The 13,992-nt window shown below is 36.7% G+C and overlaps 3 protein-coding genes across 3 annotated transcripts in view; 2 read left to right on the top strand and 1 right to left on the bottom strand.

Moving 5' to 3' along the window:
• stx5a (syntaxin 5A) overlaps positions 1–13,992 on the bottom strand; it is a 168,918-nt gene that overhangs the window by 96,796 nt on the left and 58,130 nt on the right. The gene's annotated exons all lie outside the window — the stretch shown is intronic.
• trmt112 (tRNA methyltransferase activator subunit 11-2) lies at positions 1,098–2,423 on the top strand. The gene is made up of 4 exons (XM_059516759.1): positions 1,098–1,301; positions 1,562–1,663; positions 1,812–1,904; positions 2,183–2,423. Exons 1-4 carry the CDS (start codon positions 1,227–1,229, stop codon positions 2,279–2,281), a joined length of 369 nt encoding a protein of 122 aa, XP_059372742.1. The 5' UTR covers positions 1,098–1,226; the 3' UTR covers positions 2,282–2,423.
• tgfb5 (transforming growth factor, beta 5) lies at positions 6,196–13,155 on the top strand. Its single transcript, XM_059516198.1, has 8 exons — positions 6,196–6,713; positions 7,166–7,735; positions 9,096–9,259; positions 9,457–9,589; positions 9,700–9,810; positions 10,184–10,361; positions 11,768–11,918; positions 12,409–13,155. The coding sequence occupies exons 2-8, from the start codon at positions 7,387–7,389 to the stop codon at positions 12,565–12,567; spliced, it is 1,245 nt and encodes a 414-aa protein (XP_059372181.1). The 5' UTR covers positions 6,196–6,713; positions 7,166–7,386; the 3' UTR covers positions 12,568–13,155.

Below are 13,992 nucleotides of genomic sequence, written 5' to 3'. Positions count from 1 at the left end.
TGTTTTAAATATTTGATTTCATGTGTAATAATGGCTAGTGAAATGTAAAAACTGATAATGTTAAGCATTTGATGTCCTTGTGCAGGAAGAAGTGGAGTGAGTTGGTTGACAAAGGGCTTATGGGGTAATGTTACATTCACTTTTTTGTTAATTGCATAACAGTGTGAGGGGAGTGAGTTTTTGGTGTGTGTTTTTATTTGTGTCTAAGTATGTACAGTGCGTGTTTGAGCGAGTGTGTCAGGACATGCATGTTGGTGTATTGATGGTTGGCTGGCTGGTTATGTGATTCAAAGCTATCAGTGTGCGTTTGTTTCTTCTGTAATTACAACAATATCATACGCTGTAAGAATTACCTGTATAGTACCAGACGATGTGTAAACAAATTAATACAAATAAAAAAGGAATAAAAATGTGAAAAAAAAAAAAAAATTAATTTACTGTTGTAAATGTTGCATCCACAGAGCCAATAATAGTGTGGTTTAATAAATAATTTTATATAGCTTGATAATGCAGATTTTTATTTCTGTACCATCCTAGAAAATTGTATTAATAGATTTAAACAAATATATTTTATGCTATGTGACTAGATGTTTGTCCCACAGCAAACAGTCATTTTTTTAAACCCACATGCAACTGGATTAAAAGTTAAGATGGTTATTTTTTTTTTAAATAAATAGAGAAAAAAAATTAAATGGGGTAAAAATTTGCAAAATAGCCTATTATAATTAGCAGATATGTCCAATATGATAAACTGTAAAGTTATATCGAAACCCTGTTTTACCTGTCAGATATTGTCATTTAAATTTGTAGCACGTGTCCCAATGTGCGAGTTTATTGTGTTTACTTGTTAGTTTGTAGGGCATTATATTTTAGCACTTTTTTATTTTTAACAAGACGTTTGAAATCAGCATTCAGAACCATTTAAGAAACACATTTGTATAGTTAATTGTAATTTAGGCTCAAATTAGTCACTGAGATTTAACCATGATATTACATCTTAAATTGAAATATTGCACATACTCCACTTATAACGACATAATGCAGTTATTAGCCAGTTACTTACAGTAGCTCTGCATGCGGAACCAAACACACCGCGCTTTGTTTCTCAGGGAGCTTGTTTCAGAGGTTGCATACAGTCATCGGCAGAACGCATGTGCTTGTTTATAACGTAACACATTAAAATCATTAAACTTTGTTACTGAAATAAATAGCCACTTACTGCGAAAATGAAGCTGTTAACGCATAACATGTTAACATCCCACGTGAAAGGTGTGACTAAAGGATACCCACTTATTATCAAGGTGAGCTTGACGTATGGTGTTTTCATTAATATTCTCTTTATTTTTGGAGATACACACTAACACAGCGTGCAGCAGTCATTTAGTGTGGAGTCCTAACGGCTTCTAGCTTTTATATTAACTCATCTTTTTTTTTTTTTTTTTTTTTTTTACAAAATCAAACATTTAAATCAGAAAGTTACAGGGAAGCTCTATATATAGACACAGACTATGCTTTTGAATATCAGGCCTGACTCTTGTTCTTTCTTGGCTCATGAATGAAGGCAACAGAAGTGAAAGTGAATGAGCTGGAGTTCAATTCTCAGTTTGTGAGCCGGATGATCCCTAAACTGGAGTGGGGTGCACTGATCCAGGCAGCAGAATGGGTGAGTGAAGATCATGTGTTTCATTTCAATGATATTTGATGAGGAGCTGTGAATTGTCTGTGAATGATAAATCAGTATTGGCTATCAACATGTCTCCCACTGCATTTAACTGGTGGATTGTGGGATACTCATGGGGTGTTTTTAACAGCTTGGACAGTCTCAAGACCTGCCCAGCACTCTCATACCAGACTATGAAAAGGACGAGGAGTTCCTGCGGAAAGTTCACAGAATTCTTCTGGAGGTGAGACCAATCAGATGACTTATATAAAGTATTTAATGTGTTATAGATATATAGTTTAGTCATTTCCTATAGACCCTTTTCACATGTCCAGGGTTTTTTAAGTTCCCATTTGCCCCAAAATAATAAAAAAATTAAATCCAGTATAGCATTTCTGTGACTTTCCGAAAGAGGAAAAAATATGAAAATATTCATTCCATTGGACTGAAGCAAGTAAGATGTCAAATTTGTTTTTTGTTGAAGTGAGTTAGTGCTAATAGCGGTGTCCTCTTTCCTCACAGGTTGAGGTTATAGAGGGATCTTTACAGTGTCCTGAATCTGGCAGAGAGTTCCCGATCTCCAAAGGTGTTCCCAACATGCTACTCAATGAAGGCGAGTAGATCAAGCTGCTTCACGTGTCCCACAAGAAAAGATATCGAATATCAGACCCACATTTTATTCAAGAGATAATGGAGCGAGACATAAGACCATAATTCAGGAGTTATGCTGATTTATACAGTCATGTTCAACTACTGTCTCCAAACATGTATATTGTGCTTTGTAAAATATGAAATAAATTTGTATTGATAAAGTTTTGAATCTCGTCTTCTGTTTCTTGTTGGTGCGACCTGAAAATAATAATGGCAAAAATGACTTTTTTATAATAACAGTAATACATAATAATATGTGTGTGTGCAGATTTAAAAGTTAACAATAAGATAAATGTTAAGGATTAAAGGGTTAGTTCACCCAGATAGCAAAATTATGTAATTGATAAACCTCATGTTGTTCCAAACCCTTAAGACCTCCGTTTATCTTCGGAACACAGTTTAAGATATTTTAGATTTAGTCCGAGAGCTCTCAGTCCCTCCATTGAAGCTTTGTGTACGGTATACTGTCCATGTCCAGAAAGGTAAGAAAAACATCATCAAAGTAGTCCATGTGACATCAGAGGGTCAGTTAGAATTTCTTGAAGCATCGAAAATACATTTTGGTCCAAAAATAGCAAAAACGACGACTTTATTCAGCATTGTCTTCTCTTCTGTGTCTGTTGTGTGAGAGTTCAAAACAAAGCAGTCTGGATATCCGGTTCGCGAACGAATCATTCAGTTCACCAAATCGAACTGAATCATTTTAAACGGTTCGCGTCTCCAATACGCATTAATCCACAAATGACTTAAGCTGTTAACTTTTTTAATGTGGCTGACACTCCCTCTGAGTTAAAACAAACCAATATCCCGGAGTAATGCATGCACTCAAACAGTACACTGACTGAACTGCTGTGAAGAGAGAACTGAAGATGAACACCGAGCCGAGCCAGATAACGAACAATAGACTGAATCGTTCACGAGTCAAGAACCGGTTGCATCGGTTTTCGGATCACCAGTAGTTCTTTCGGACAGTTCGATTCAATAAACAGGTTGAAGAAAACGGTTCACCGGTTCTTTTGCGCTCGACGTAATGGCGTTATTTGCGATGATTGCCCTTGATTCAAGCCTTCGGTTTGCTCATAACAGATGCTCTGTGTGTCAGTCTGCATCACACATGCACAGTATCATCAGCTCCTCGGTTCTCGAATCGGACGCGTCTGACAGAAACGGTTCTTGACTCGAGAACGAGTCGGTCTGTTGTTCGTTATCTGGCTCGGCTCGGTGTTCATCTTCAGTTCTCTCTTCACAGCAGTTCAGTCAGTGTACTGTTTGAGTGCATGCATTACTCCGGGATATTGGTTTGTTTGAACTCAGAGGAAGTGTCAGCCACATTAAAAAAGTTAGCTTAAACTGTGTTCCAAAGATGAACGGAGGTCTCACGGGTTTGGAACAACATGAGGGTAAGTTATTAATTACATAATTTTGCTACTATAAATTTGAACTAACCCTTTAACTGCACATTCACATATATACAGTATTTGTGCCGACAAACTATTAATCGTGATTAATCGTATCCAAAATAAGGTTTTATGTATGTGTACTGTATTTATTTATTATGTATATATAAATACGTGCACATTCAGTATTTATATATACATATTTACATGTATATACATTTAATAGTTAATATATAAACAACAATTGTTTCTTAAATTATAATAATCTTTTGACAGCACTTAGTATATATACACACACACACACCTTTTATTGTTTTTATTTCTATTTAGGTTCATTAATTTTATTAGTTCAGTGAGTTAGTATTTATTTTGAGTTAGCAATTTTAGTTCTTTAACTTAGCATACTAGAAAAATTAAGTTGTCAAGTTAACATTTCAGTTTTACATTTAGTACGTTTTTCATCTGATATTTATAGTTTATTTTATTTCAGCTATATTAAAGTAACAGTAAGTTTATTTACTATAATAAGCCAGTACCTCATGTCATAAAGCTGCTGTAGTCTGACTGTATTTGTCAGTGTAAGCGTGGTCTTCCTGCTCGTCTGAGATTATTTAGGTCAGCTGTAGTAGTTTGACGGAACAAACTCTGCCAAAGACTTATTCATATCACACAGAAACCTCTGAGAGCAAGATGACGTGGCAAGGCAGCAACTATATTAAGTCTGAGGGAGGTTAAAAGAAAAAAACGGGATAAACTGTTTTCGAGCTCTCTATATTTAAATCTTATATTGCAATACCGCAGCGAACCACCAGAGCGGCCCCGCTCCTTTCATCCGTCCGCGGCCGCCTGATGGCGCTCGAGGCTCCGCGTCCACGTCACAGGATTCCACCACGTTCTCTCCGATTCAGAACCACAGATCAAACGCTGAATTCATGTTTAAACAGGAAAATAATGGTTTCAGCCTTTGAAAAATTCCAACTCTCTGGTGTCTCTTTTTGGTTTCTAATATCTCATTTCTTCAAGGCTTTTGGTGTAATATACCTTCTGCCTTCTCTTGAAGTTCAATTACAGCCCTCTTGGCCAAACTATAATAATGTCATAATGGAGAGGTGGAGAGAGAGCAGCTATAAAGCTGTTTTTGAAAGATTAACGGTCATGTAGATGGTGAACTGTAATTAACAATAAGAAGAAAGATAGGGAGTGGAAGTAAAGCCAGGAAGGGTGTGCGAAATGAAAGGATGCGAAAGCTTAAGATTGAGGCCTTGGATATCTATCATTTCTCTCCAGGAAACAAAAAGGAAGGTGAAATTAATATCCAGTGAATCTATTTTAAATGTGTCCAATGGGTCTTTTTTTAAATGGGTCTGTTAAATGCATAAGGGAAATATTGGATTAGAAAAGCACATTGTCTTATTTCCAAGGTAAACAAATGAAGAAAGTCAGTCAGTAACTTCAGCCTGCTGTGGGGGATATTTGACTGTTAGTTCAGATTTTTGTTAAATAACAGGCATCTGCTTGGAAACACGGTTGCCAAGGAAAGATTCCAAAGAAGTGTCACCATTGTTATGCAATGATGCCATCTGGAAAAGTCTGTGAGAAATACTAACGTAACATAAATAGACTTCTGCAGCTTTGTTCTGGTGACTTCTTATGATCTGATTAAAAGGCTGACTAAAATTTTTGCAGACCAAATCAAAGTCAGTTTGGCATAACCTGCATGCACTGTAAAAAAATAAATAAAAATCTGTGACATTTATGGTATAACACCGGCAGATGTGCCAGATTGCCAGAACTTCACCGTTAAAAATATGGTAGCAACATTTTAGGTTTTACAGACTTAAATTCACAATAAAATACCGTATTTCATTAACTGATCTAATGTTGTAATGTTAATAAATCAATATATTTAAGTACTAATATCTGTTTTGAACCATTGTAATGCACTAATAACCACCAAAAACTGGTGGTGATGAGGAACTAACATGATGAATCGAAGCTTATCACCAACAGCTCTTCCACAAGCTGAGAAGGGATATATAAGATAAAACCCTAATATACACAACTGATAAGAAAAAAAAACTAAGAAGAAACATAGTTATTTCAATTAAAAAAGGTTTTTACTTTAGCATTTTTACAGACTTTTACTGTTATGATCACAATCTTTTTTTACAGTGTGCACTGAAATGGAAATTAATAAATTTTATATAAATATTAAGTTGATGATGAAGTTTAAAGATGTGCACACCTTAATTGTATTCAGTGTGCAAAATATTAAAGCTTTTCACATGTTCAAAAATAATTATCTTTTTAGTATTGTAGACGTCCTATTTAGTCCTTTTAGTTTTCTTGTCCTTCCTTCTCTCTCTCCCTCCCTCCCTTTCTTCCACACTGTTGTATGCTTTTTTTCTTCCATTCAAGCTTCAGAAAACTTTAGGGACTAGTTTTGTTGAAGAGATGTTTTTGGAAGCTCTGAAAGCCAAGGAGGTTTGTGTTTTTAATTATAGCAGAGTAGTTAAGTTCACACCTTCAAAGACTTTCTTTGACGTCTGACGTTTTTGTTGATGGTCTTGTCATTTTTTCCCCCTCTCTCCTTTTAAATGGATTACTCTTTGCAAAAGATGCCTTCTGGTACGCCAAGCCTAGACTAGCATTTATTAATTTTGTTTATATTAAATCCAGTTCAACTCTATGCTGGAGACAGTCAGTCTTTGTCATGGGATCATTTTATTTTCCTTAAGCAACTTCAAGGGCTTGATTGAACATTTGGATGGCAGGTCTGCATCTTGACTCGAGGCTGTAAGGAAAGAGAATAAAATCTGACCCGATCTCTAATAGCTGTCACGGGAAAGGAGCTGAAGATTCACTAAAAGAAAAGAAAGTACTAACGCTCCTCACTAAAGCTCCAAGACTAACCACAAGAATTCAAAGCAGCACTTGGAGTTTCTCTCTGAATCACTGGATAGCCTACCAGACGAACAAGAGACAGTTCATTTATTACCTTACCGGTAAATGCTTAAAACCAGGGAAGCATGATGGAAAGTCTGTTTATAGATTCCATACGGATTCATATTATTTAGATGGTCTGTAATAATGGACTCTTGTATTCCGCTTGTCATCACAACATGCAGAGAAATCTGGCCAATATTTAACATTTGTTTCACCTTGAGTAGCTCATGCAGGGTGTGAATTACGGAGGGTTTTTGGCGAGGGTTTAAACCATAAAAAAGTGCTAATACTTAACTGTTTAAGTTTAACAGTTCGTTCTGCTAACCGTTAGGGACGCCAAAATACGTAAGACGTAACGTTACCTTAAACGTTTGCGCCTCGAAAATTACCTTAAGGTTACGTAAATCCTTCCAAGTTACTTGGTATTCACACATCGAGCTCAACTAATGTCCTCTGCGCAATATTCTTTCCTGATGGTGTTTTTTTTTTTTTACCCTAAATAGACTACAAGAGTACATAAATGGCAGTGTATGAGGAGGTAAAAGCTCGTATCTGACAGCAGAGCGGCTCATTCACCTGGTGTACACAGAGCGCCAGCAGCGCAGCCTACGCACTTTGGGTTTGTCCCATTGCAAGAGACGCGCTCAGTGCGCGGCGCGCCCTCCCCGAGGACATCCAGCGGACCCGGCGTTATAGAGGAGCGCACCCGAGCCTCTCATCTGTCAATCAACCATGTGGTTCATCAATCTAACTTTGCTCGTTCTCAAGCTGTCTGTGTCTGCGGAGGGATTCTCCACGTGCCAATCCTACAGCTTGGACGACCACAAATCTAAAAGGATCGAGGCGGTGCGCGGACAGATTTTGAGCAAGCTGCGCATCCGGAGCCCTCCGGATCCCGAAGCCAATCCTTCACCGGAGTCGGTACCGGTGGAGGTGATGTTACTTTACAACAGCACGAAGGAACTGCTGAAGGAGCGCGCGCGCCAGGCCGAAGTCGCATGCGAGCGGGAGAGCAGCGAGGAGGACTATTACGCCAAAGAGGTGCAGCGGATCAATATGATGCCACTGCGCGCAGATACGAGTGAGTGATATGGAGTTTTATCTGATATGGTTGCCCATTCAAAGAATGCACTCTGATTCTGGATGTGTAGGCTAATTAAACCTAATTCTAGTGCAAGATATAGCTTGCCCATATCAAAATTGGTTGTGCGTGAGAGATGATGATTAGATTGTTTAAAAATATCTTACAATGTTAAAGCAAACTCATGGAACTTTGAAACAACATGGTTGGGCTGTATTTCGCCCACGAAATATTCAGCATTATATTTTGCTTAATGAAAAAAATAAAAAAATAAATGTAAATTTTTATGCCGATAACCGATATACAATATTTTCAGTATTTGTTTATTTCTGCTTTTTAACACAATCACATGATTCATACTGCATTTTGTATAATTCAATTCTATTCAGTGTAGTATTATTAGGCCAGTATTGGCTTTTCATGAATGATAACCAATATGCAATATTTTAATTCATGCTTTTTGACAATAATAACAACATGATTATTAGATAACCACAACAAAAATATAATGTATGGGCAATTGTAATGCCATTGTATTTCAGAATATAGTTTCAATCTAAATGGTAACAAACTTTTTTTTGTCTTTATTAATACATTTAGTTATTTTATACATTTATTTACTGAATACCCTTTTTGGTGCTTTTCTTTAGAGAAATATGTGCCCTGAAAAAGAAGAGTTTAAACTATAATGTTTGAATATCAGTATAATATCAAACAGATTACAAGTCTGTATCTATTATTTATTGTTTTATATTATGGTAGTATATATATATATATATACATACATACATACACAACTATAATGCAATATTTCTAATCTGCATAAATCACGTATTGCCGAACTAATAAACTATTGAAAATAATGTCAATTACAAAATAAAAAAAGTACATTGTAAGTAATAAGTCAAACATGCTTAATCTTCATTACAAAAATGTCACTATGAAAAGCAGTTGTTGTTGCCCTAAAAAAACGTTTGCCTCATGCAAAAAATAATTATTGTTTTTCTTTAGATTTTTTGGATGAAATATGACATGCATCTGTGACATTCTCTTACATACATAGTTTATATACAATAAAATTATCAGATTCGAAAAATCTACAGTGGTGAAAATATCCCTAAAGCATATACTTGATCTAACAACTATTATATATAGTATACCTATAATATACAATTTTGTTGCTAATAATAAGGCAGCTTGAGTTCAGTGAGGCCTCTGAGAAGCTGAAAGGGGTTAGTCATTACATCTGCTGCTTTGGCACCAAGACAAGTTTTATTTCCTTGAGGTTGACCCTCTGAAAACCACACACAGACCACAAAGTGTAAACAAGGCCAAAGTGAATCCTGCTTTTGTTCCACAGACTCAATCCACCCGGTTCCTCAGAGCCCGTACTTTAGGATAGTGGGCTTCGACGTCACCAACGTGGAGCGAAATTCCAGTACTTTAGTCAAAGCAGAATTTCGCATCTTCAGAGCACCAAACCCACAGGCGCGCACCACAGAGCAGCGTGTGGAAATATACCAGGTGAGAGAATCGCATGTGGTTTTTCTAGAGAAAAGGCTTGGGTTGTTCCAAAGAGGAGCAACGAGTGGCAGCATCTGATTCCTCAGGGTTTGATTCCTCACATATTTTTTCATGCTGTACAGTGCAAGAAATAGACCAGCAGATGAATGCATGGGTAACTCAAATAAGCTTGTGGTTTTTTCCCTTCACACCCACAGATTCTCAAATCTGAAGACGTGACAGCACCGTCTCAGAGGTATATTGACTCCAGAACAGTTGAGCCTCGTGCCAAGGGGGCATGGCTTTCTGTCGACGTCACTGAGACTGTGAAGGAGTGGATGGTGTTCAGAGGTCAGTGAGTTCATCTGGAGGTTTAAACATATACTTACTGCTCGATGAAGCAGAAGAGCAAGTCAAATGAGATTTCCTTCTCTAAGAAAAATAATCTTTTTCTCGTTTAGAGAGGAATCTCGGACTCAAGATCAGTGTTCACTGTCCCTGCTGTACATTTGTCCCTTCCACAAACAATATTGTCCCTAACAAGAGCGAAGAGTTGGAAGCCAGATTTGCAGGTCATTTTCTCATCAATCTAAATTTGAATGAAAAACAAGAAAGGCAATAGAGTGGTAACAGGTAACAGTTTAGTACTTACAATTAATGCAAAAACAGGTAACACTTTTTAAGGTGTCCTTGTTACATGTTACATGTGAATACTATTATAATTATGTATAAATGTATAATTACAACGTAACAAGGACATCACATTTTGGCCAACTTCAATGCCTTAACCAGACATCCTAAATACATTTAAAAGCAGTAAAAATACTGTTCCAAATGAAGACAAAAAGTGAACTTTCCTAGCTGTCAAATTTAAGTGTAATATTGTTTATGTTATAGGAAACTGTTCATTTGTTGTCATTGATATTTTGGATTGATCTTTCCCAGGTATTGATGACGACATTATAAAGCATAACAGAAGACCAGGCATGACTTCTGGACAGATTGAATTCAGCACAAAAACTCCACATTTGATACTCACCCTGCTGCCCACCGACCGTCTGGACATTCCCACTAAGAGAAACCGCAAGAAGAGATCAGCAGCGGACACATCCATATGCTCACGGTACAGAGAGAAAGAGTGCTGGAGTGTGTGTGTGTGTGTGTGTGTGTGTGGCATGTCTCTGGGATACTGAGAATCAGATATTTTTGTATAATCTGTATAAACTGTATGTTCCGTGCCAACACACCTTATTAAAGCTAGATTGTGACAAAATTAATGCTAATATTAAAACAGATGCAAAAAGCTAATATAAATGGTTCTGTATACAGTATAATAATAATGCATACAGTAAACAGAAAAAGAATCAATTATGCAAACTTCATTAAATATGAGACAAATCCAAATTTTGCCATAAAGCAGCTCTAATAAGACATTATGCAGCTCAAGTCATTTCAGTGTTGATTCAGTTCAGTTCAATTATTGCGTAAAGTTCATCAATTATAATACAAGTCCAATTCAGCTATAAGAAGCTCTATGGAATACAGTAACGTCATTATTCAGGAGTCCCCAGTTAATGCAAAAAAACATTAACACTGCATGAAAAACCAATCAGGAACCAACAGAGACACTCAGAGCTGGATGAGATTGATCCCAATGCGTGAACTTGTAAAATAGTAGTCTAGATTATATTGCATCACAAACCCACAGATCGCATGCAGCGACTCGCCCAGGGAGTGTCACTTCTGATATGCTGTCTGCTTCTTGTCTGTCCTGGGAGTAAATGCTCTTTTAAATTGTATTTGTTATGTGGAGTGGTTCCTCTGTGCTAACCAACATAGAAATGGTCACATTTAAGTCAAATCTAAATTTGTTGCTGGAGTCAAAACTAGACAGCAATTATTCAAGGGTTAGTCCACCCCAAAATGAATATTCTTTCATCATTTGTTCACATCATTTACAGTGTTGTTCCAAACTGGCATTATTTCTTCCATAGAGCACAAAGTATTATGTATATAAAATATTATGTATATAAAAAAAATTAAGAATATACAATTCTAGAATGAAGAATATAGAGTTGTTATTGTTAACTAAAATGAATTGTTAATTGAAATCAAGTTGGAATAAAATAAAATATAAATATTAGATCCAAAAGGTTTAGGTTAGTTTCGTTTAGTTGCAGCACTAAAATAACTGGAAATAAAATTAAACGGAGATAAAAATAAATAAATAAAACTGTGTAGTTATACTTAAAAAAAAGAAAAATGACAAAAGTACACAGCACAATTAAATTTCAGTCTGCTGGTCTTATAAAATAATGTAGAATATATTATTGAATATATTGATATATATATATAGAAAATATTGTAGAAACTTCACTTTTTCTGTAAAGTTGCTTTGCAACGATTTGAATAGTAAAAATCGCTATACAAATAAACCTGAATTGAATTGAATAAAAACACTCATTCTTAGGCGAATTATTTTTTAAACACAGCTTGTTGTATTGAAACCAATCATTCTCCCTCCTCCAGAACTGACCAGGGCTGCTGTCTGAGGTCTCTGTATATCGATTTTCGTCGGGACTTGAACTGGAAGTGGATCCACGAGCCAAAAGGGTACAAAGCTAATTTCTGTGCGGGGAACTGTCCTTACCTATGGAGCGCAGACAATCACTACAACATGGTAAATATTGATCAGACTGAGCATGTTTGAAGGTTGGATCAGGACTGCCAGCTAAAACAAATGACACCACCCTGCATCATATTTGCTGAATGAAATCCAGTGCTGGTTTCTTACTAATTTAAGGTTGCTGATTACAAAAATAGTGTCTGTTTTGCTTCAGCACATCAGACTTTCTCACATAATCTGATATGTGTTTTGTAGCATTTTTGCAGTCAACAGTCATTTTTAAGGTAAACAAGTCTCATATTGCTCCATAATCGGCAGAAAAACTGCAACAAAGACATGACTCCTTTCTTTCTCTAAACTAGATTACAATTTTCAGCTCATTTTCACATGTGCGATTGTTCTCAATGCTTTTATTTGTCATTAAACTTGAAAGGCATTGACATTTGTATGCTTGTATGTGCAGTGTTCTAGAGAGTTCAGATGTTGTATCTGGATGTTGTTTTCTGTGTCTGCTCACAGTGTTTCTCTTCTGTCTTAATTTTAGATTATCCCGCTGTATAATAAAATGAATCCAGAAGCATCAGCATCTCCGTGTTGTGTTCCTCAGGATCTGGAGCCCCTCACCATTGTTTATTTCCTAGGCCGAACCCCCCGTGTAGAACAGCTCTCCAACATGGTGGTCCGGTCCTGCAAGTGTCGTTGACGCAGTGGAAAGAGAAGACATAGAGTTCTCAGACAGAGAACAGAAAACAGGTGGATCAGAGGAGAGCAAACTAACATCTCAATGAATGGCATCTTAAAGGGATACTACACCCAAAAATTTAAACTGTCCTCATTTACTCATTTACATTCCAAAATGGGATGCATTTCTTTCTTCTGACACGCACAATATAATCTAAAGAATGTTTTGAAACAAACCATTGACTTCCATTGTGACACTGAGACATTTCACAAAATGTTATCATTTATGGTCTATAGAAGAAAGAAATGAATCTTTATTTTTTGGGTGAACTATACCTTCAAACTTGTGGAAAGAGGAATAGCATATAATCATACATCAAGCATCTTCAATAAAGGAGCGATAACCGTCTCCTGCATTGGTAATAGTCTAATAAATAAGCTTTTTTAACAAGTATCTCCTCGCATTTTCAATATCGTACACAAAGCACACGCCAGCAGTACAGTTTTTTTTTTTGATTTTGTACGAAGTTTACTGTAGATCGGTTTATATTTTTGCAAGTGTAAATAGTTTTTGGTGATGTTTATATGTGTTTATTTGCTAAATACAATAAATTTTGATTAGATAATAATATTCTGTGGCCTTTTTATTCATTTTCATTACATTTATAGGAGGAGATTATTGGCTGTGGCTATACGGCCCAGCGAGTGGCCTGCTCTCAAGGTTTCCTTTTTTTCTTCAAACGATAACTGTGTGGTCTGCCCTCGCTGAAAATGCAGATTTTTTGACTAGTGGACTCAACAGCCAGATGCGGTTCGAGGTTAGAAAATCTGCGACGTAAACAGGATGTGAACAATTTCCAGACACCGACCACTCACGAAACACCAAATTTAAACGCTTGGGGTTCAGGGTTTGTGGTGACATGGGAGAAAGAACAGTGGGCGAAAAGCGGGCGACCCACTGAGTCGAAATGGCCTGTTGGACGCGTTTCAAACGCACCGTGTGATGTCTTTGATTTGTATAATCTGGCAGTGCCATTCACACCCTATAATGCTGTGCGATATAATTTAGTCTGATCTGTGGGAAGTTCGGAAGGAATGTTGCCCTACATATCGCCTGTTTGTGTTCATTCTGTCTATAAAGCCTCAACATGCCCTTTAAAAACCTATAGCTGCTGGCATGGCATTACAAGTTTGTTTTTGAGTAAAAAACACCACTTAAATGTTTATCTGTGGCCGGTGAGAATGATCTGTCTGGAATGACAGGGTTTCTGTGTTTGGCTGCCAGAGCTAAAATGAGCAAATTCTTCTGCCTCTTACTCAGTGAAAACAACTTTTATAACTTGATAGGAAATGGGGGATGCAAAGGGAGAGAGGGAGAGCGTATTGTTACATAACAGTCCTTAAAATGAACCGACAGAAATACTTATTGTCGCTTACGCAACGTTGA

The sequence above is a fragment of the Carassius carassius genome, chromosome 29, assembly GCF_963082965.1.
Source record: "Carassius carassius chromosome 29, fCarCar2.1, whole genome shotgun sequence".
Lineage (NCBI taxonomy): Eukaryota > Metazoa > Chordata > Actinopteri > Cypriniformes > Cyprinidae > Carassius > Carassius carassius.
Note: the sequence above shows the minus strand (reverse complement) of the source record. Positions and strands in the feature narration are given on the sequence as shown.